Source organism: Equus przewalskii, chromosome 2, assembly GCF_037783145.1.
Source record: "Equus przewalskii isolate Varuska chromosome 2, EquPr2, whole genome shotgun sequence".
Classification (NCBI taxonomy): domain Eukaryota; kingdom Metazoa; phylum Chordata; class Mammalia; order Perissodactyla; family Equidae; genus Equus; species Equus przewalskii.
Window position 1 is genome coordinate 115,893,303 of NC_091832.1, and position 22,278 is coordinate 115,915,580.

At 47.2% G+C, this 22,278-nt stretch overlaps 1 protein-coding gene and 1 long non-coding RNA gene across 2 annotated transcripts; one reads left to right on the plus strand and one right to left on the minus strand.

The window, feature by feature from the left end:
- Positions 1-2,415: 2,415 nt before the first annotated feature.
- On the plus strand, positions 2,416-19,823 carry PLA2G12A (phospholipase A2 group XIIA). Its single transcript, XM_070611738.1, has 4 exons — positions 2,416-2,847; positions 13,536-13,612; positions 14,618-14,783; positions 17,002-19,823. Exons 1-4 carry the CDS (start codon positions 2,661-2,663, stop codon positions 17,118-17,120), a joined length of 549 nt encoding a protein of 182 aa, XP_070467839.1. The 5' UTR covers positions 2,416-2,660; the 3' UTR covers positions 17,121-19,823.
- On the minus strand, positions 9,906-12,139 carry LOC139082079 (uncharacterized). Its single transcript, XR_011537791.1, has 3 exons — positions 12,036-12,139; positions 11,813-11,929; positions 9,906-10,041 (listed from the first exon to the last, which is right to left on the minus strand). It is a non-coding gene; the product is annotated as an uncharacterized lncRNA (long non-coding RNA).
- Positions 19,824-22,278: the final 2,455 nt, after the last annotated feature.

Sequence of the window (22,278 nt, forward strand, 5' to 3'; positions counted from 1 at the left end):
AGCCCTGCAAATTGTGTAGCTGGTCCTGTGGTCAATGCCGAAACTTGGTATCTGACATCAGGAATTAAAAGTAAAAAGTCAAATCTTGGACTTACTGCAGCAGAACAACAAATATACAATGACTGAATATGAAGAGAACATGAAAATAAAACTTAGAATCTTGTTTTCTGGAAGGATGGTGGTGATTCCCATGGGGAACAGAGTGGAAAAGGAGATTTGTTTGAGAGAAAAAGAAAACAGCTCTATCAGCCAGAGGAACTGGACTTTGAGAATTTAATCCCTAAGGAGAGATGGGATGGAGAAGACTAAATCTGAGTCCTCAGAGCAGAGGCTGTAGTTAAGGTCCAAGAAATTAGACGCGATCACCAAGGAGTAAATGGAGAGGTTTTGGGGCTTCCTTAACTGAGGGCTGGAACCAGGCTAACTCACTACATTCTGTGTTTTCTTTTGGACTATTTATTCCTGAATCAAGGAATTTCTCTGGAAGAATTGAAAGAAACAAGCCTGGTTTAAGGGTTCAGGTGGTGGAGCCAGGTGGTCCTCAGAGGTAATCTAGTCCAACATCCACCCTTTAGAGATGAGGAAACCAGTGCTCCAGAAAGCTGAGAAAACGATTCTATGTTCCTTTTTCCAAACGTGTTGAAATGCGACATCCAAAAATTAAGAAAAAAAATCTGTGGTATCTCGTGATGGCAGAAAGAGGCCTTGGTTTGACTGAACACTGTCACACGACCTCTCTGTACCTGGGCTCCTTGGCTGTAAGACGAAGATAATACCATCCTGGTATATCCTTCCTCTTCCTCCACTGTGGTGCGAGTGGCTCTCAGCCCCAGGGCGCCTGTCTGAGGGTCTGAGGACGGGCTAAAGCCCGGCCGGTCCCCCACTAACCCGGCCTCGGGGTGGGCTACATCCGTTTGCAGGAAGGGACAGACGCCTTGTTAGTTTCTAACTCGCCCAAAGGGCTGCATCCCTATAAAGCGGTGCAGTGAATGTGAGAATCGGGTACGTGCAGTGCCTGGCACGGAGAAGCTCTCAATAGAGGGATGTAATTCTTACAAACTCTGCAATGCACATTTACTGTAAACGCATGAGACTTGTAACAAACACAAAATGCCAAACTAGAATTTATCGGTAATCCTTACGGAAAGAATGCACTTATTCCCAACACTTGCATTATTGCCCTGGATCCTACTGTAAAATGCTTGGAAACGGCTGGAACACTAAGATAACCAGGTATTTATAGGTTGGTAAAAATGACTGCAACTGTTATTTAAGGATCCGGAACAGCACTGGGAAAAAATACAGAGAAACGTCACTGGAGCTATCAAGTTACAAAATACCTTGACTAGGAAAACTGATTTCCTTAAAACTTTTTTAACTGCATTCAAACGTACACTACTGCTTCTTCCTCACCAGGGAACAAAATTTGTAGTTTTTACTGTCAAACCATTCTCTTCTTCCAGAAAGTCTAAACCAGGCACCACCACAGCCTTGGGCTGACGTCTCCCGGCTCCCGCTCCCCGGCAGCACCACCGCGGGCCAGGCGGACGGGCGAGGACGCGGGGAAACTGCAGAGCCTGGCCCTGCGGGGTGAGGTCCGGACTCGGCCCGCGTCTCCAGCACAATCACGTTTTCAAACGCGAAATCCCGCTGGAACCCCCGCAGCGCTCGCCGCAGGGGCCTAGGGGAGCGCGTTTCTCCCCTGTCATCCACACCCAGGAAAGCTCGCCCCTCAGGGTGCTGGGCTGAATCCCCACAGGTCAGAGTAGGTCACGGGGATGTCCACCTGGCTGCACGGTCCCACTGCCCGGGAGCTTTTAAAACATACCGATGCCCCTGCCACTCGGACCCTGGGGATGACACCCAGGCACGGGGACTTGGTTAGAACTACCCCTCCGGTATTTAGTATCCTCGGACACTACTACCCCGAAGCAGGGTGGCAAGCCTCTGGGACGCAACGGCCACCACGTGGGCCGGGAGAACGCCCCGCCCCCGCGCCGCGCCCCCTCGCCCCGCACTCTGCCCGCGCCCCGCGCCCTCGCCCGCCTACTCCGCCCGCGCCCCGCCCCCTCGCACCGCACTCCGCCCGCGCCCCGCCCCCTCGCACCGCACTCCGCCCGCGCCCCGCCCCCTCGCCCCCTACTCCGCCCGCGCCCCGCCCCCTCGCCCCCCTACTCCGCCCGCGCCCCGCCCCCTCGCCCCGCACTCCGCCCGCGCCCCGCCCCCTCGCCCCCCTACTCCGCCCGCGCCCCGCCCCCTCGCCCCGCACTCCGCCCGCGCCCCGCCCCCTCGCCCCCCTACTCCGCCCGCGCCCCGCCCCCTCGCCCCGCCCTCCGCCCCCCGCCCCGCCCCCTCGTTCTGCACCGCGTTCCGCCCCCTCGCCCCGCCCAGCACCCCCGCCCCGCTCCCTCGCTCCGCACGGCGCCCCGTCCCCTCGCTCAGCACCGCGCCCGCGCCCCGCCCCCTCAACCCTTTCCGCGCCCCGCATCCCCGCCCTGCCCTCGGACGCGCCCAGCTCCGGCGCAGGCGCACAAGGCGCCGCCGACCGGAAGAGCGCGTGCGCCCGCGGGAGCCCTGCTCGCGGGCGGCCAGGAGGCGTGGGCGTGGAGCCGGCCGCCCAGCGAGAAGCCCCGGGGCCGGCGCGGCCCGGCGCGGCGCGGATGGCCCTGCTCCTCCTGCTTCTCCTGCCGGCCGCGGTCGGGGGCCAGGAGCAGGCCCAGGCCACCGACTGGAGGGCCACCCTCAAGACCATCCGGAACGGCGTGCACAAAATAGACACCTACCTGAACGCCGCCCTGGACCTGCTGGGGGGCGAGGACGGGCTGTGCCAGTACAAGTGCCGCGACGGTGAGGGGCGGGGAGACGGACGGGGGATGGGGGGCGGGGGCGCGAGGGGGCGGACCGGGCCTGGGGGGCCGGGAGCGGGGCAACGGACGGGGGATGGGGGATGGGGGACGGGGCCCGAGGGGACGCACGGGGGATGGGGGAACGGACGGGGGATGGGGGGCGGGGGCGCGAGGGGGCGGACCTGGGGGGCCGGGAGCGGGGCAACGGACGGGGGATGGGGGATGGGGACGGGGCCCGAGGGGACGCACGGGGGATGGGGGAACGGACGGGGATGGGGGGCGGGGGCGCGAGGGGGCGGACCGGGCATGGGGGGCCGGGAGCGGGGCAACGGACGGGGGATGGGGGATGGGGGACGGGGCCCGAGGGGACGCACGGGGGATGGGGGAACGGACGGGGGATGGGGGGCGGGGGCGCGAGGGGGCGGACCGGGCATGGGGGGCCGGGAGCGGGGCAACGGACGGGGGATGGGGGATGGGGGACGGGGCCCGAGGGGACGCACGGGGGATGGGGGAACGGACGGGGGATGGGGGGCGGGGGCGCGAGGGGGCGGACCGGGCATGGGGGGCCGGGAGCGGGGCAACGGACGGGGGATGGGGGATGGGGGACGGGGCCCGAGGGGGCGCACGGGGGATGGGGGATGGGGGCTCGGAGGGCGAGACGGGAGGGGACGGGCTGCGGGCGCGGGGGAGGGACAGAAGGGGTGGAGGTGGACACCGGGCGGACCCGGCGGCGTCCTCTGGCCCCGGAAAACCCAGCCCCCGCTGGAGTGCCGCGGCTGTAGTGATTGAGCAACCTGGCTGCAGGTCCGCGTTCGCACCACCCTTGTTAGAATGTGAGAGGTCGTCCCCGTGGGTTCTCTCCGCTCTCTTCTCGTTGCTGCCGAATTACTTTTTTTTTGCAAATGCACGAAGTGGCCTGAGAACTTCGTGCCATGCGCATGCTCAGGATGGAGTGGAACAGGCTGATTTTAGCTCTGCATTTTAGCGCCTTTAGTCAGCTGGACGTGCAAAACAGCCAGAACTTTAAAGTCATGACGTTTTAACTTTCTCAAGAATTAGCTTTAAATTCTTTTTATGCAACGCTGCAGAAAAGAAATGGCGACCTTTGCACAGGGTTTTGGTGTACTGTGGTGTTGAGAAAGAGTTCTTATAGCTCATCTAGAAAATCAGTGCATCGTGACTTGACAGGAATTTTCTTTCCTTGGAGATCGGTGACGCCGCCGCCTCGTTGCTGGTTAATGTTACTATAATTCTTTTGATTTGCCTTTTATGTTTTTTAACTTTAATTCTGTTTGAATCTGAGAACTTGTTTGGTGATATCCTTGGTAATAATAAACTTGGTTTTTCAGGCAGAGATTTTTCTTTTGAAGCCCTTGACTTTTTTGAATGCATCAGTGTTGTAATAGTTCAGATAAAGTCCTTGGGTTTCTCTTTGGAAATTAGCATTTGGAAAAAATGCTAAGAGTACTTGAGAGATCATGTTTCCGTAAGAGCAGACAAGGCCTGGGCCTAGTTAATTTCATACTTAGCAGCTCAAAATAAAAGAGAACTGAATGACTTCAATGGTAAAGTCAGGTTGTATGTAGATGAATTTGAAAGGAGCCTATGTCATGCAAAACCGTGATGCCATTTACTGCCTGTAATTCTCAAAATAATTCTAGTCTTCTGTTAATGGAGGTAAAGAATGAGCTGTGGGGCCGGCCCAGTGGCGCAGCGGTTAAGTTCGCACCTTCGCTTCTCTGCGGCCCCGGGGTTAGTGGGTGCGGACATGGCACCGCTTGGCACGCCATGCTGTGGTAGGTGTCCCACATATAAAGTAGAGGAAGGTGGGCACAGATGTTACTCAGGACCAGCCTTCCTCAGCAAAAAGAGGAGAACTGGCAGTAGTTAGCTCAGGGCTGATCTTCCTCAAAAAAAAAAAAAAGAAAGAAAAAGAGTGAGCTGTGTCTTGTACATATGAAGCGATGACTCTTTCGCTTCTTTCTAAATTTATGCATAAATGTTACCAGCAGTATGCAATCAGGAAGGATGCTTTCGTCCTTGTAGTTTGAAGGTTAAATGGTTGCCTTTCCTGAGGCAGATGGCAGGGTTTGATTTAGTCATCCCCATTCGCTATACAAATATTTGAGTGCCTCTGATGTGTCAACTAATTGGATATTCAGCAGTGAACAAAACAGAATTCCTGTCCCTGGAGCTTGCATTCTGGTTCCCCGGAGAGAGTTGGTAAACTAATGAACAAGGAAAATAAGCCAAATATACGTTATATGTAGGTCTGGTGTGCCACTGCTTCCAGAATGAGAAAGCAGAGTAAACAGTAGCGGCAGTGTCGGGAGGCAGTTTACTCCTTGAAATGGGTTGTTTAAGGAAGGCTTCACTAGTAAGATAATGTTTGAGAAGAAATCTGGAAGTGGTGAAGGCGACACTGATAATCTGGGGAAAGAACGCTCCAGGTGGAGGGTAGGGCAGGAGTGCAGGACCTGAGGAGAAAGGCCAGTCAGGGATGACTTGGAAGGTTCTGGCCTGAGCCAGAGGAAGGGTGTGGTAGCCATTTGCTGAGACGGGAAAGCAGACTTCACCAATTTCTTGTGAGTCAAGGGTCCTTAGGGTTCATTTACACTTAAAAGATCTCTGAAGTTGCATGGACACTAATCATATTAAAATGATTATTTTAATATTTCTTTTTACTTAATCTTTTTTATCTTCCACGAGCCTCATTACATTTACCGTTTGGAGTTTAGTGTGTCAGATGACAAAAACAGTACAATTTAGTGAGAAGTTTGATGTCCCTTATTTAAGGAACCTCAGCCCTTGGATTGGGAGAGTGCAGTGCCTCACAAGCAGTGGATTTGGGGCAGCAGCCAGTTTAGAGTATGTTAGCAGAGGCAGTGAGGAAGCAGGCCCTGATTGGCCAGCAGGCGGGGTTCCTGGCAAGACCAGCAGGTGCTGTTTCCTGGGGTGAAGGGAGCCTGCTACAGCTGAGCTGGAGGGTTGGGATTGGTGTCTGTCAGGTTTCCCCGAACAGCCAGGCGTTTCCCGTAAGTGCAGGCTGACTTAGGTTTAGATTTGAGACGTGGGCTGGACCACTGGGGCGGCCTCCATTCTGTGAGTCCCAATATATGAATTTCCTTTATTAAGAGCAAGGTCTCCAGCATGAAAAACACAAATGAACTTGAGAATTTAGGAAATGGTATGCTTCAGTGGAAATCCTTTTCTGTCTGGCTAAATACAGTCTGCTCATTGGACTGTGGTTCCAGGTCACCGTGTTAATTCCACCGTAATAAAATCGTTCTTTATTTGCTGTTACTTGAGAAGTCTCCTTGGAACACTGTTTCAGCCTTTCCTCTATTTTGGAATGCAGGTGACCAAGTCAGAACCAAATAGAAACAGACAGATGCCAGAGGAGCATGGTGATTAAGGGGTGTTTTATAGTTGCCCTAAAGAGGTCAGGGAGCTAAGACTTAAGGCTAGGGTGGTCAGGTTAAAGGCCACAGACTTGTTTCGTTCAGTTATCCTTGCTTTATCGAAAGGGCTGGAATTATGGAGACTTGCTGCCTTCTGGCCGTCCTTCCTACGGTGGGGACAAGACTTTAGTGAGAGTTACTTTAGTAAAGTTACGGAGGGATATAGATTTCATGGTCACCATTTTTTTTAACTTTTTTCTCCCTGACAGCAAAGAATTAAGGAAGAAAACTTTTTGATTTCCTTTGAAAAATAGAGAGCAAAATTGGCTCGTAAAATCTTTTAGAGTTATGAATAAGTCATCAGTTCATTCACTGACTTATGTTTTAACAGGATCCCTTTGGTTGTCGCGCTGGGAATAAAAGGGTTCAGGAGGGGTGAGGGAGCAGGATTGGAGGCAGAATGACAGGTGCAGGAATTCAGACAAAGGATGCTGGTGGTTTTGTCTAGATTGGTAGCAATAAAAGTGGTGAGAAGCAGTTGGATTTGGGATGTTTTTTGAAGGAACAGCCTAAAGGATTTGCTCATGGCTTGTAAGTAGTGAGTGGAGTCAAAAATGATTCCAAAGTTTTTGGGCTGAATGTTTGGAAGGATGGAGTTGGCGCTAACTCCGTGGACGTTAACTCCAATAGGGGAGACCGTGGAAAAATGTTTTCTGGTCATTAGAGAAAATAATAGTATATTTGCATGCTTTTGAGAATGATTCAGTAGAGAGTAAAACACTGATGAGGGAGAGAAGAAGGATTGTTGGAGTTACATCCTTAGGTAGGTGAGAGGAGGGGTCCTCGTACAGAGAGAGGAAGGATTGTTGGAGTTACATCCTTAGGTAGGTGAGAGGAGGGGGTCCTCGTACATAGAGAGGAAGGGTTATTGGAGTTACATCCTTAGGTAGGGGAGAGGAGGGGGTCCTCGTACAGAGAGAGGAAGGATTGTTGGAGTTACATCCTTAGGTAGGTGAGAGGAGGGGGTCCTCGTACATAGAGAGGAAGGATTGTTGGAGTTACATCCTTAGGTAGGTGAGAGGAGGGGGTCCTTGTACATGGAGAGGTTGGCCAGGAGCGCGGGTAGCCTGGCCCTGTCACTAGGAGCAGAGGTACAGGATGTGGCTGAGGCGCTGCCAGATGGGCAGATGCTCAAGTCTCTTCCCATTGCCTCGCTCTTCTCAGTGAAGTAGGAATCAGGGCCATAGCTGGGAGAGAAGATGGGAATGGAAGTGTTGGAGGTTGGAGAAAAACAGGAAAGTGACTGGACTGGAAACTAAGGTAGCGTGAGGGCCCTGTGGAGAGTAATGTCATGACTTTAAAGGCCGCTGTGTTTGGGAAAGCAGGCTGGGAGTCTGCACTGTTCCCTGCAGACCACAGGGTGGGACCTTGGCGACCCAGCAGCCGCCTCTTGAGGCTTCTCATCTGCTTCGTTGTCTTTCAAGTGAAAGAAATTGGTCTGTTTGGAAGTATTTACATCAAATTAAGAAAAATATGTAGAGGGGCCGGCCCTGTGGCCGAGTGCTTAAGTTCGAGCTCTCCGCTGCGGTGGCCCGGGGTTCGGATCCTGGGCGCGGACATGGCACTGCTTGTCAGGCCACATTGAGGCAGCGTCTCACATCCCACAACTAGAAGGACGTGCAACTAAGATATGCAACTACGTATTCAGGGGCGGGGGTTTGGGAAATAAAGCAGAAAAAAAAAAGAAAAATATGTAGAAAAGAACTCTTTTTGTCTCAGGCCAGGCAAATCTTCAGATTTTAGCTGTCCATACAAATGATAATACATCACGTATCAAGAGAGGAGTAGTTGCTTAAGTCAGGAGGTGAAGTCAGTGACTGGTAGGTCTGTGTAGTTGTGCACAATGAATTTGGTTTGTTTTTTAAATCCTTCCCATCTCATTTTTTCTTAGCTTCCTCTGTCTGCTTACAAATTTGGGGGCCAGTGGCCCCAGTACGTCATGGCTTTTTGGGTTAACTCTGTTTCTTTTGTTGGGAGTTTTTGCTTGCTTTACGTTTTGTCTGCTCAGGCTGCCATAGCAAAATACCGTAAGGGTGACTTAAACAGCAGGAATTTATTTCTTATAGTTGTAGAGGCTGGAGAGTTTCAGATCAAGGTTGGACCAACACTGTTCTGTAGTGAGGGCTCCCTTCCTGGCTTGCTGAGGCTGCCTCCCTGCTGTGTCCTCCTGCGGGTGGGGGTAGGAGTGGGGGGCAAGCTCTCTGGCCTCTCTTCTTATGAGGGCACTGATCCCATCATGAGGCCCTGTTCTCACGACCTCATCTAAACCTAATGACCTCTCAGGACCCCGTCACCAAATACATTGGGGGTTAGGGTTTCAACATAGGAATTCGGGGGGAACACGGTTCAGGTCATAGCGCTTTGTAAACTGGCATCAGTAGAAATGCTAAATTTTGTTTAATGTTCAGCAGCTTATAACACCATCTGTAACAGCATTTAAAATAATGTTAATACGTTTGTAATTTTGCTATCTGTATCAACTTAATCTTTAATAAACAACTTTCTATATATTGTATCTTGTTCAGAAATAATTATTTCAATTTAAAGGTGAATTTAGAACTTCAAAGCACTTAGAATATTTCAGGAAACCAGTTACTTCCCAGTTTTCTGGGGTTTTTTGTTTCTCCTGTTGTTTTGCTGAGGATATAGAACAATTTCAGCAAGGAGTGCTTCCCATTTTTTTCATCCTGTAGTTTCTTGGGTGCCCACTGTGTACCTGGCATCTTCTTTGTAAGCAATACAAAGTTCCTGTCCTTGTAGAAACTGACTCATTATGTTAATTTGGTTGATAAAAGAAAGAAGAGTAAAGCCAACCAAGGGTGTATAGAATGGATGTGGAAGGGAAGGGGCGCTATTTTAGATGGAGTGAGCAGGGAAGGCCTCTGTGAGGAAGTGACATTAGCACAAGAAGCAAAAACCAAACATGGGCCCCTTCTGCTGCCTGTGCTGAGGAGCCGGTTTACCAGCGTTTATTTCATCGTGTTACTGTGCGGTTTCTCCTGCTGTAGGTCTGGGTTATTGTTCTGTGTTATCAGCTTCTCCACAGGGCAGTTGTAGGCACTGGCCCTGTTTGAGACAATGACCTCCTCCGTCCTCATCCCTCTGCTTTCCTTTTTGTCAGCTTATTCTCTGGATTCTCTCTCTTCCTCTTTATCCTCCTCTAGTGGGCATGGGTTTTTCTGTGGGGTTTTTTCCCCCAAACTTCATTCTTTATTTGCTTCTGATCATTCTCCAGTTCAAAGGTAATTACCTTTTACAAAATGAGAAAATATATATATATGTTAAAACATACACACATACATGTATCACTATCATTACTCACAGAAAAATGTTAAGTGTTTTTATAGGCTTGAAATCGGAAAAAAGTCCATGGATTTATATGTAATACAAAGAGAAGGGAAATAAAAGTACTACTGTTGTATGAATATACAACATCGCGGGAAGTATCTTCCTGATAAATAGATACTTGAGGAGATTAGAAACCCACATACCTTTAGAACTCCAGGCCCGTCTCAGTTGTCTGAGGGTGGTAATCTTTGGTCCTCGCAGAAAAGGGAGAGGTGCCAGAAATCCAGACTGGCAGAGGGGCATGTGCAGGGCATCCAAAAAGTTGGAAACAGGCTAAACAGCTGGTTGGTTAGTTTTCCAAGTAATATGCCCCAAATGTGTCAACCTCTAGACCCCTCTTCTGGTGATACGCTTGTGAATTTAAAGCAGTAAGTCTAGTTGTTAACCTGAAAAATACATGCAGTAGATACACTATTTTTCCTGTCTGCAGACTTTTTGAAGACTCTTTGCCATATTTATTGTACTGGTTTTAAGATTAAAAATTGGACCCATTGCTTCATGTCTATTGCTAGATAAATTTCTAAACATTTTAAACAGTTGATTGTTAAAACCACTGACTAGAGAGAGCTTGGTGGTGAAGCTTCAAGGTGCTTGAATGGCTTCTCTAAGAATATAATGCTGATCCAGCCTCCCTCCCTTTTGGTGAAGAAGTTTCTAGTGTGGTGGGACAAAGAAAGCCGTTGGTCATGTGCTTAATTTCTAATAATACTCCCATGGAAAATGTAGGCTGGATAAAACTTGACTTAGGTGAAGTCACAGCTGGTTGAGTGGTCTACCCAAAGAGTTGGGTTAATGACATCGTGGCTGCTTGTAGGGAAGGCTCATCTATCGGGGGGTGTTGTGGAGCTCTGTCCTGGCTGACATCTGTGTCTCAAGTTCGTGAATATCTGGGAGCAGCAAGTAACGCTGGGTGAATAGCTCTAGATGTTGAATAGTCCTGAATGATGTACTAAAACTAAGAGGACAGAGTTTTACAATCTAGTATTTAGGCTCACAAACTAAATTTCAGAAGTTCTGAGCCTCTAGCAGTAGATATTAAAGAATTTATTTTCTAAAGAACTGATGTATTTTTCCTGGTGTGTGATGTATCTCAACAGTGAGATAGCTGAAACATATACTAACTGTCTTAGGCTGTATTAATACAAGTACGTTATCCAGCTCAAAACAGGCCCACCATACCTAATGGGGTTCTGTTTGGGCTGCCCCATTTTAAAGAGATGTGAGAGACTTGAGGCCATCGGGCTTCGGAGACTGATGAGTGCTCACCAAGCTCAAGAGAGACCTAGGGTAGACAGCAGTACCAGGTTATCTATTTATAATGAGCATTGTAGCTGCTATCAGAATCGGCCTTCCAGGTCCTCTGCTCGCTCAATCATTCATTCATTCATTCATTCATCAACAAATATTTATTAGAACCTAACCATATTCATATTCCAGGCACTGTTCTAGGCACTGGGGGTACAAACCAAAATTCCCGCCCTCAAGGAGTTTTTACTTTAGTATGGGGAGAGAGAAAGGAAATATGTAGGTTAGTGGTATAGTGTGTTCAAAGGTCATATGTGCTACAAATGAGAAGGCCTTGCTGAGAAGGTAGAGGAGTAACTGTGTAGCTACCAGGAGGAAGCATCCACACAGAGGAAAAGCAGACCTGAGTGTCTGTGGAACAGCAAAGAGGTCAGATGTGACCAGATGGAGTGAGGAAGAAAGGAAGTGAAGAGAGAGACTAGTAAGGAGACGAGGTCAGAACAAGATGGGGGCGGGGGTGTAGATTATATAGGGCTTATAGATGTGGGAAGGATTTTTGCTTTTATTCTGAATAAGGTGAGAAGCCATGGATGGGTTTTGGCAGAGGAAAGACTTGACCTAACACACATTTTAATAGGATCCCTCAGATTCAGTGTTGAGGTTGGACTCTAGCCGGAGGTAGGGCGGAGTGCGGAAACCGGAGTAAGGAGGATGGGGGGTTATGGCAGTAACCTTGGGCGTGAGGCAGGATGGCCGCAGTGAACGTGGTGAGAAGTGGTTAGATTCTGCTGTTTTGAAGGTGGAGTCAACAGGACATGCGATTGAATTGGATGTGGGATATAAGAAAATGAGAGTGTCAAAGATGGCTAAGACTTTTTCCCAGAGCACCTGGAAGGATGGAATTGCTCTTACCTGAGAAGAGGGAACTGTGGGTGGCGCAGGTTTGGAGGTGAATGTCAGGAGGTACATCTTAAGTTTGAGGTGCTCAGTAGACATCCAGATGGTTACTATATCCTCCCTCTGAAGGCCCTTTCAAGTGGAAAGCCAAATCATGAACAGTTTTCTTCAGACTGAAGGACGGAAGGCGGAATTGAAGGATCACAGTGACTCACTTCTGATGGCCTGAGGCATTTACCTTCATCTCCAGGGGCCCAGAACAGTCCTCCTTGGACAGCGCTGGACAAACAAGCCCGGCTTCTGTTGTCGTCCTCCTCGTTCCTGGGTCCACCGTAACCGTTCCCTCTGCACACAGTGCTCTTCGGACGGGGTGGAGCAGCTGTAACTCTCCTCCTTCGTGGGGCTACTCCCTTGAGGCTCGGCCCACTCGCCTTTGTGGAGCCTGTGAATCTTAGCAATTCCCTCAAACCATTTTTACATGATTACCTGGAGTGGGTTACTTATTTTGCTGGCTGGTTGCTGGAAGGGTTGCTTTTTTCTCCCCCTCACTTCACTTTTGGAGGGTAAACTTATCTTTGTTTAAGTCTCCTAGTAATAAATGTTAGTTGAATGAAAGTTGAAGTACTTTGTGTCTCTCAAGTATCCAACTGCCGGGTGGTATTTGGAATAACTGGGGATATTTTCTTTTTAGAAGTAAAGATAAATGGTAGCCCCAAATGTTTGAAAGGATTATCATATAAAATAGGGAATTGAGTTGTTTTCTGTTGCCTGGTGGGTAGAGGATTGCTTACAGTAGAATTTACAAGAAAACAGGAAAAGGAATTTAATGGTTTGTGCCATTCTGCAGTGGAATAGGCTGTTTCTTGATATTTTAGGAGGATTGTGGGAAACATTCAGAGAGAGGGTAGGTGACTGTTCCATATGGTGCTGTGATTTCTGTATGACACGAGGAGGGATATTTCTGGGGTACCTTCCAGCATTTGGGATTGCTGTGATGTCATCTCTTTTCGTTACTGAATCGTTGTGCTATTAGGGAGACTATAACTGGAGTAATGTATTTCACCAAGCTATCTTTATTCCTGACTTTTCTCCTTAGTTGGTAAAAGAGTATATTTGTGAAATGGTTGGCTAGAGTCTGGACTAGAATGTGTGGTCCCGTCATGCCTTATAATGGTAATTAGATGGTCATCGGATGACCTTGTCTTCCTTAGCTGTAGGCTCTGGCAGAGTACACTGGTTAGTTGATAGTCATTGAGGTTTGTGTGCATTGGTGCATTGGCTCAAGGTTGGGAAGATACACTTCTTGCCCTATAGGTTTTAACCTAAAAATAGAAGTTTTAGAATGTTCAGGAAAACAGGGTGCATTTATCTTTCCTGTATATGGACCCAGTCTGGCATGTAACCTCTGAAATCTCCAGAAGTCCAGGATAAGCTTTTGTGTATTTGTATGGTATGGGTTTACAAATATGATTACATTTTATGAACCCCCATACATTTTATGAACCTCCATATATGTGTCTGTGTGTCCATTCGTGCATTATTTCAGCACAGGAGAAATAAAAATAATTAGGTAGACAAGTTAGCATTCTTAATGCTCATCAGAATAAAGACATATTCACTTATGTCAGCATCCCAATGTTAAATATTTCAAAGGCTGGTCTAGCACATTGTTTGCTTTTTTGCATATGTATTTTCTATCATGTTGAAAATTAATCATGATACCATTTCTATTTTATAGGATCTAAGCCTGTCCCACGTTATGGTTATAAACCCTCCCCACCAAATGGATGTGGCTCTCCACTGTTTGGTGTTCATGTAAGTATTATTTTTCATCTGCTAAGTTTTATGATTGGTAGGCTGTGTAATAGTTGATAATGCAAGACTATCATTATGTTCTCAGGTTCACAAATAATTTTGCTTGTTGTAACAGTGATCAGGTTTATTATATTCTTTTATAGCTAAAACATTTAATAAATCCTAGCAAAGCTAAAGGGAGTACAATTCATGTTTTATTTTTTAATCTTGTAGATGTTAATACCATTTACATGATATTTTCTAATGTGACAAACATGGTTTAAAAGTTTGGAAGATATAAATAGTACTACTTAGGACAAAAAGTATAGATAAAGCATAATATTTTCTATATTAAAACCAGGCTGAGCAGGGTGGCTGTGTGTTTGCTGTAGGGGAGGCTGGATCTGAGCCAAGTGTTATGAGGAAAAAGTTTATGAGAGTGATTCCTGGACATGAGTTTTCAGTATAAAGCTATTTAAAATACAGATAAGTTATAGATTGGAAGGAACGGGATCTCTAGGGAATGGACGAACACTGAGAGATTAAATCACAAGAACAAAATTTGGAGTTGTAGGAGCTTAAAGGTTTTCTGTAACATTTCATATAAAGTACATTTTGTTGGGGGAGGAGGTGCAAAGTACTTGGAATATCCAAACACCATGCTTGCTCAACCCCTGGAGGAATCTTTTCTATGCTCCTAGCCTTACCTTTCTGTTTTTAAAACTATGGTTTGTGTTTTGGACGATTGGGAGTTGGGTCTGTTAGCGGCAGGTAACTGCATATTCAACACTGCAAAATAGGCAGCTTTGGGGCACGGCTGAGGGGGAGAGCACGGACTGATGGGGATGGCACGGAGGACAGTGATGCAGAGAGGGTGGCGTGGGAAACGTTCGTGGGCAGATTGGACGTGGGAAGTGAGCTGTACAGCAGTCGCCGTCTCCTTTCTCCGTCTTTGCGAGTGCGGGGTGCTTCAGCAGAGGAGCTTGGAATTTCCCCACCAGTCATGCATCCACACGCCTCTTTCAGCTTAACATCGGCATCCCCTCCCTGACGAAGTGCTGCAACCAGCACGACCGCTGCTATGAGACCTGCGGCAAAAGCAAGAACGACTGCGATGAGGAGTTCCAGGATTGCCTCTCAAAGATCTGCCGGGACGTGCAGAAGACACTGGGCCTGGCTCAGCACGTGCAGGGTGAGGTGACCCGGGGCGGCCCGAGTGCAGAAGACACTGGGCCTGGCTCAGCACGTGCAGGGTGAGGTGACCCGGGGCGGCCCGAGTGCAGAAGACACTGGGCCTGGCTCAGCACGTGCAGGGTGAGGTGACCCGGGGCGGCCCGAGTGCAGAAGACACTGGGCCTGGCTCAGCACGTGCAGGGTGAGGTGACCCGGGGCGGCCCGAGTGCAGAAGACACTGGGCCTGGCTCAGCACGTGCAGGGTGAGGTGACCCGGGGCGGCCCGAGTGCAGAAGACACTGGGCCTGGCTCAGCACGTGCAGGGTGAGGTGACCCGGGGCGGCCCGAGTGCGGTTTGTAAAGCTTTACTGGATGCTTCATGTCTTCGTACAGGGTTTACCAATGGAAGTCCTCCACTGTATCTTACCTTATCTATTGTGCACGGCCCTTCTATTCTCTGACACGAGGAGTTAAGGATTTTGTAATCTAAAATGATTTATAGTCACAGAAGTAAAAAGTGTTAGAGAACCTTAGGAGGAGGGTATGTGAGGCGGAGAAGAATTCATCCAACATCTTGTACCCTGAAGTGTTTCTCTAACTATCCGGAGTTGGAAGCTTTGAAACCCTGGATCCAGTGAATTTTAAGAGGATAGCACATTGGATTTGGAGTAGGATATTCTAGAAGATTTGAGTCTTAACTCTGTCTTTTCATAGGTATCTCTGTCAGGAGGGCCCCCCCAAGGTTCAGTGCTTTGCTAGGAGGACTGACGTGGTGACGATAAAGGGATACATGGTGACAGTAAAGGAACAGGGGCTTCTGTGTCCTCGTTTATAAAGCGAGAATGGTAATATCCATCTCGGAGTTGTCCTGAGGGTAAGATGAAATAGTGCTGGAGATACAAATCCCTGTGCAGATACTCTTGGCCACAAGATTTCTGTACTGTCACATACCTAAAGTCAGAAGAGAAGGGGTGATGAGAAGGAAGGGGCAGGAAAGAAACTAACATTTTTGGCACTTCCCATAAGGCGCTGTGCTGGATGCTTTAGACATGTTTCCATGGATGTTCACAGAAATGCAAAGAAGTAGGTGGCATTATACCCATTTTTCAAGGAAGAAAACTGACATTCAGAAAGAAGTAACTTGCCCCAGGTAATGCACTTCTGACTCTAAAACTTATGTCTGTCAACTACAGTATTCCCCAGATAGTCTCATATTATAGGTGTGATTCTGAAATCCTAGTTATAGCTGTCAAGTGAGAAATCTGCTCCAGGAGAAGCTGGAACTCAGCACCTCTGAGTCACTTGCGTGCTTTCCGCTGAAGTGCGCTGGTTGTCCAGCTGAAGCGTGGATGGATATGCTTCCTGTTTTCTGAGCTAAGGACACGGTGGTGTTGCTAGACGATGAGACCAATCTCCTGTCCGTCTCCCACGGAATCGTCACCACCTTTCCACTTCTGCGGGTGGTTGTGCTCCTTAGTGTGCAAAGTCTTTGGGAGAACTTTGAAAGTGTCAAGATTTTGTAATGAAAAGTTTCTTCCTTAACATGAATATTTGAAATTGGAAGTATTTGAACAACTAAAAGGCGGTCTGGTATGTCTCTTTAAGGGTCGTGTATTGAGATCATCTTACCTGGGTGTTCCAGGTCTCTTAAGAAATTAAAAAAAAATTTAAAAAGCATACCAGAGGAAAAATACCTTTGCTTCCTTTGTCTCCCCTCCCAAGCCAAATCTGGGTAGTAGTCAAAGAAAGAGACTAGGGCCCATTTACTTTAAGCATCTTAAATAATGTGTGGTCAGTTCTTAGAATCCGTTGGCCATAATTAAATGTTTTGAGGTTTCTGTTTTTAACCTTCATTTCTTCTGCACCTAAAAATCTTTCCTTCAAGTGCAAACTTACTAGTGTTATCAGGCATCTCTCTTGGTGATATTTTTCAGATGAAAAGAAAATGAACAGTGATGACCTGCTCAGTGCTATGGAGAGAGACACTAGTTTGTCTAACGCAAAAAGTTGGGTTGAACAGTTGCATGCAAACAAGAAGTAGATATGTGGCAGAGAGGCTGAAACTGAAACTTTGTATACGCTACTGGTTTGCAGGGTTTGGGAGGCCTTTCAAAACCTGACGTAGGGTTAAGTGCCCACTGAGGACACGCTGGATGCCGTGCTGTCTCCTACCGTGCACGTGAAGAGCGCGACGGTTTGCATCTGCCCAGCACTAACGGCGCTTTCTTGCTTTGCAGCCTGTGAGACAACAGTGGAGCTCCTGTTTGACAGTGTCATCCACTTAGGCTGCAAGCCGTACCTGGACAGCCAGCGTGCCGCGTGTAGGTGTCGCTATGAAGAGAAAACTGATCTTTAAAGAAGATGCTGACAGGTGGTGATAGCAGTTGAGGACGGAGGAACGTACCCAGTGACAAAGAACTAATGTTTTTACAGCATAACACCGCCTTATTTTTGTGAAAGGATTATTTTAAGACCTTGTTTTGACATTAAAACTTCAAACTAAAGAAAAAAGGGGAGGTTATCTTCCTGGATGTTGCTCCCAGTGGGCCCTGTTGTCTTGACCAGTGTCAGAAAGAGGTGCGTGTTAAGGGGAGAATTTTGAAAGAAAGAGTCTGTAACTCACTTTTCACAACCATATTTACCCAAAAAATGAGGTCAACGTAAAATTCATCAAATAGTATGTTCAACATTATTTTATTTGGAAATATCAGGAGGTCTTCACTTAGAAGTATATTTGTTTACTATAAAATTTCAAGTATACATTTATGCCTGGAAGGATCTGACTTTATTTTTTCTCTGTTTTAATTAACACATAATCTACTCGTTTTGTGTAGCCCATTGAGTATATGAATGTCATACTTCTTTAATGACAGGACCAGTTACAAGAACAAGGTTTCCATGTCTGTTTCTCTTGTAAAATTGGAACCATCAGCTGGTGACCTCTTGGGGACCAAAATCCAGGGTATCTAGGTATATGTAGTGTGCCTAGAAGGTGATGCAAACCAAATTCGGAAGCACAGCCACTCCCAATTTATGAACCACTCATATGACAGATATCGTCTTTTGCTGCAACCTTTGCCTAAATTGGAGAAAAGATGGATTTAATGAGACCAATGAAAAGTTGTTTAACACACATCAGAGCATTGTATGGGTTATGGGTTACAGCCCAGGATCCCAAGCGTATATATCTTTTGGGTAACCTTTGACCAAAGTTATTAAGAAAAACTGCTTGGAAAGTCAGGAAGACAGGAACAGGGGAAGTGGTTCTGTTTAAGTCATTACAGGCAGACCTGGGAAGAGGGAAAAATATTTTCTGGAGAAAGGGCCACATTTGTAATGGAGTATCTCTCCTTGCTGAGAACCCAGTAGCTCACCAACTGAGACGTGGCAGCTGTTCTGCTCAGAGGCGTGTCCTCTGTCTGACAAGGCGAGTGTAACCCTCATGGCCAGGTGAGCAAATGAGCAAACTGGCCTCCACTTTAAATGTTTAGAACCCTTAAGTGATACTTTTCAGACTTTTAAAAAGGTACAGTTTTATAAGCCATTATCAATATTTAATATTTATCAATATTTACTATTGAAATACCTGACATGATGAATTAATAAATTAAAGGTAACATCATAAATTCATGGATTTTCTTGGCAGCATTGACTTTCTGGAGAGGACACACTCAAAATGTTTTTGTAAAATATTTAATTCATGGTTATAAATTATACAGAAATCAGTAGAAGCTGTTTTTATATGTTAACATGTTTGTTTTTTTAACTTGTTAACTTGGAATCATTTTAGATTTACACTAAAGTTGCAAAGATAGTATAGAGACTTACCCCTAACGTTAACGTTTTACGGAACTGTGAAACATTTGTTAAGAAGCCAACACTGGTGATGGCTGTTAACTAACCTCTAGACTTGACTTGGATTGTACTGGTTTTCCCCTCAGGACCCAGGAGGAAAACACATTGCATTTGGTCATCGGGTCCGATTAGCTCTGCTCTCACGTCACGGCTCCTCAGTCCTTCCTTGTTTTTCATAACCGTGACAGTTTTGAGGAGGACTGGTCAGGTGTTTTGTAGACGGTCCCTCAGTTTGGGTTTCTCTGATGTTTTCTTCATGATTGAACTGGGGTCATGGATTTTTAGGAAGAAAACCACGGCTGAAAGGTTCTTCTGGCCGCATCGTATCAGCGTTGAATGCTGTGGGCTTGTGTTAACTCTGGGCGCTGGGTCAGGTGGTGTCTGTTGGGTCCTCCATGTAGAGGCACTGTGTCCCTTTCCATCCTTCTGTTCTTTGGAAGCCTGTCACCAAGTGCAGTCGGTGGGAGGTGGGCAAGATTATTTATGTTCCGCCTCCTGGAAGGGGGAGTGTCTTTATGTAGTACTTGGAACTCTTCTTTAAGAAAGATTTCTCTCTCGCCCGTTTATTTATTCAATTATTTATATCAGTATGGACTCGTGTATTTCTTTTATACCTTGGGTAATATTTATTTTGTTGCTCAGTCGTTCCGGCTTGGCTATTGGGAGTTATGTCAGGTTGGCTCCTGTGTCTTTGACGTGTCCCATCCTTTTGATTTTTGAGCACTTCCATGCTTTTCTAACAAGAAAGTAGGAAAGTTGGTTCAGGCTCATCTTGTATAGCCCCAGCCCTCGAATCAGCCTCTTCTCCAGGGAGCCCTGGTTCCCTTCCTTGGAGAATGGTTTCCAGTGGGACTTAGACACCAAGATCTGGGCACTGGGATGCGCTCCTTGCTCCTGAGGAGTCACTGCTTCCAGACCCGCCCAGCAGACAGAGCTAGGAAATGAGTGTGTATATGAACCCATGGATGTGTGCATATCTGTAATTATTTCTGTATGTGTATATATATTAAGCTGAGCATGAGTTCGTACTGATGTCCTCACTCAAATCCTGTACCACATGGCATATATTTAGATTTAGGGATGGTATTTTCCCTAGCCACAGAATAAAATTTAAAAACAAGCAAAATGCCCCCCAAAACTAGCAGCTCTTTACAAGAAATGTGATATTGATATTTTAAAGTAATAAAACTGTATTACCTGTAAATATTGCTGTCTGTTTAAAATCTTTTGACACTTCTTCCAGGGACATATATGGCTGTATTCATTTCATAGGTGGAGAAACTGAGGCACAGAGAAGCAGTAACGAAGACAGAATTGAAATATGCGGGCAAAAGCAAATTAAACACACCTTCTGGAGCAGCCTTTCCTTCAGTGAACCCCCAGACCGGTCTAGGCTAGTAATCCTTAAAAAGTTGTTTTGTTAGCTTATAGCTCATTCTCCTAAAATGAAAAGGTGGTATTTCTATCAGTATTTATAGAAGTACAAGATTATCGGGAGGTCAGAATGGTCATTATTTCATCCTGGTGCAAAACAAGAACAACATCCACACAGTGAAGACAGCGGAGTCTTTCTGTGAACACAGCTGTGTTCAGTAGGCTGACTGCAGTAACTCTGGGGAGTAGAACGGAACCCGTTAGGTGAGACCCTTCCCCCTGCGTCCCTTCGCCTCGTTGAAAATTCACAGGTGCCCCCTGCAGTATGTTGGTTCAGGTCTTGTGTAATGACTGCCTGTGATAATTGAAGTAGCCCCTTTGGCTTGCTGTTTTTCCTCGTTGCCTGACCTTACAAAACCGGTCATCTTCCAAATCATAACTAAAAGAGCAAGAATGAATTGGTGTAACCAGTATATGAAAAATAACTAAATAGCAGTTATTCATGAAAATAACTGAAACCAGATCAGTGGAGTCGTCTGCACAGCAGCCCAGTGAGGTCATGCTGCTTCACCTCAGGTTGATTAGGTTTCCAAACGTCCCACAAAGTCCCCTTGCCGACGACAACTCAGTCGTTTCTTTGTTGGCGCTCAAGTGTAGGAATCAGAGTCCCAGAAATTTGATATTTCTATGATTTATATGAGAAAACAAGGTTTAGTGGGGTAAACACTGAAAAAAAATGACCAAAATTTAATTTTACTCCATGTATTTCATTCCTAAAATAGGTGACAGTTGACTAAAACCTCCAGTTTTAGTCAATTCTATGTGACTATTCACATATAGGAAGAATCAAGCCATCCTGTCAGTTAACTTTCGGTCTTTAGTCTGTCCTTATTATTTGGTAACGTGGATTTGCCTTCCGGCTCTTATTTGAGAAGGAAGAGAGAGCTGGGCAGGATTCTAATCAGTCTGTGAGTGGTTCTCAAAGGTGACCAGGCAGCAGAGTCGCTGGGAGGCTTCCCCGCCCCCCACCCCCAGTTTCTCATGCAGTAGGTCTGATTGTGTAGGTCCCAAGAGTTTGCATTTCTGGTAGGTTCCCAGATGTTGTTACTGCTGGTTCAGAGGCCACAGTTTGAGAACCGGTCCCGGTAATCTTCAATAGCTAAAAATAACATGTACTGAAGGCTTCCTGTGGGCTGGGTGCTGTTCCAGACGTTTAGCAGTAACAGTCTCAGAAACTATAGAGTTTCCGTTCCCATTCTACAGAGAAGAATTTGAAGCTGGGAGAGGTTGAACTGCATTACTTGTCCAGTGCCCCACAGCTAAGACGACGATGGAGCCAGAATTAGGACCCAGCAGCCTGTTTCCGCATCCCAGGCTCTTAGCCGTTTTAAGGATGGCTTAAAGCGCTATCCTGGGGGGAGACTACTGCTTTAAAAGGTTATAATACGTTTGTAATTCTGAAATAAGTATCCCCAAATGCTTGGTATTTATATGTCTTGAGACAGAATCTTACATTATATAACCACATAGGCTATGAAAGTAATGCAGTATTCTGAGAGAAGACCCTGCCGTCTGCTCCTTTCAGATAAGTGGAACATCAGCCAACTGGGTTCCGCTTGGGGGGGAGTTCAAGACTCAGGCAGAGGGGACCCTGAAAATAAGGCAAAAGAACAGGAAGCTCTGGTGGTCAGATAACATTCAGACTGGGTAAAGTCCAGAGAGCAGAGGCGGAAGCCCAGGCTCTCATCCTGTGGGTGAGTATTTGTTGAGTGCCTCCTGCATGCCCAGCACCTGGGCTCTGTAAGGGGGAAGCCAACAGAAGGCCGGTCCTGCTCTCCGGGGGGGCAAGGTGGTGGCTGTAATCATTTATTGAGCTCTTCCCAAGCCAGGTGCTGCTCCGAGTACACGGTCACCACCACCATACGGGGGAGGTGGATGTTCTCTCCCAAATAATAGGGTAGTTTTTATAGGAGACAGATCCTTATCCTTACTTCCTAAGTATCCTTTACACTTGTTTTAATCTATCAGAAATGGTGCCTTACATTTTTTTCATCCAGTCGTCCAATACTTTCGTCCAAAGAGTTGTTCATTGAGGAAATTGACACGATAGCCAACCACGCAAGGAGGAGCTCAATTAAATCCAGCGCTGAGCGCCGGTCCTTCCGGACCGCACTCTATTGGTGAGGACAACACGCTCTGCCTCAAGAAAAGCCATCATCTTGGGGCCGCCCAGTGGCCGAGTGTTTAAGTTCCGCGCTCTGTTTCGCGGCCCAGGGTTTCGCTGG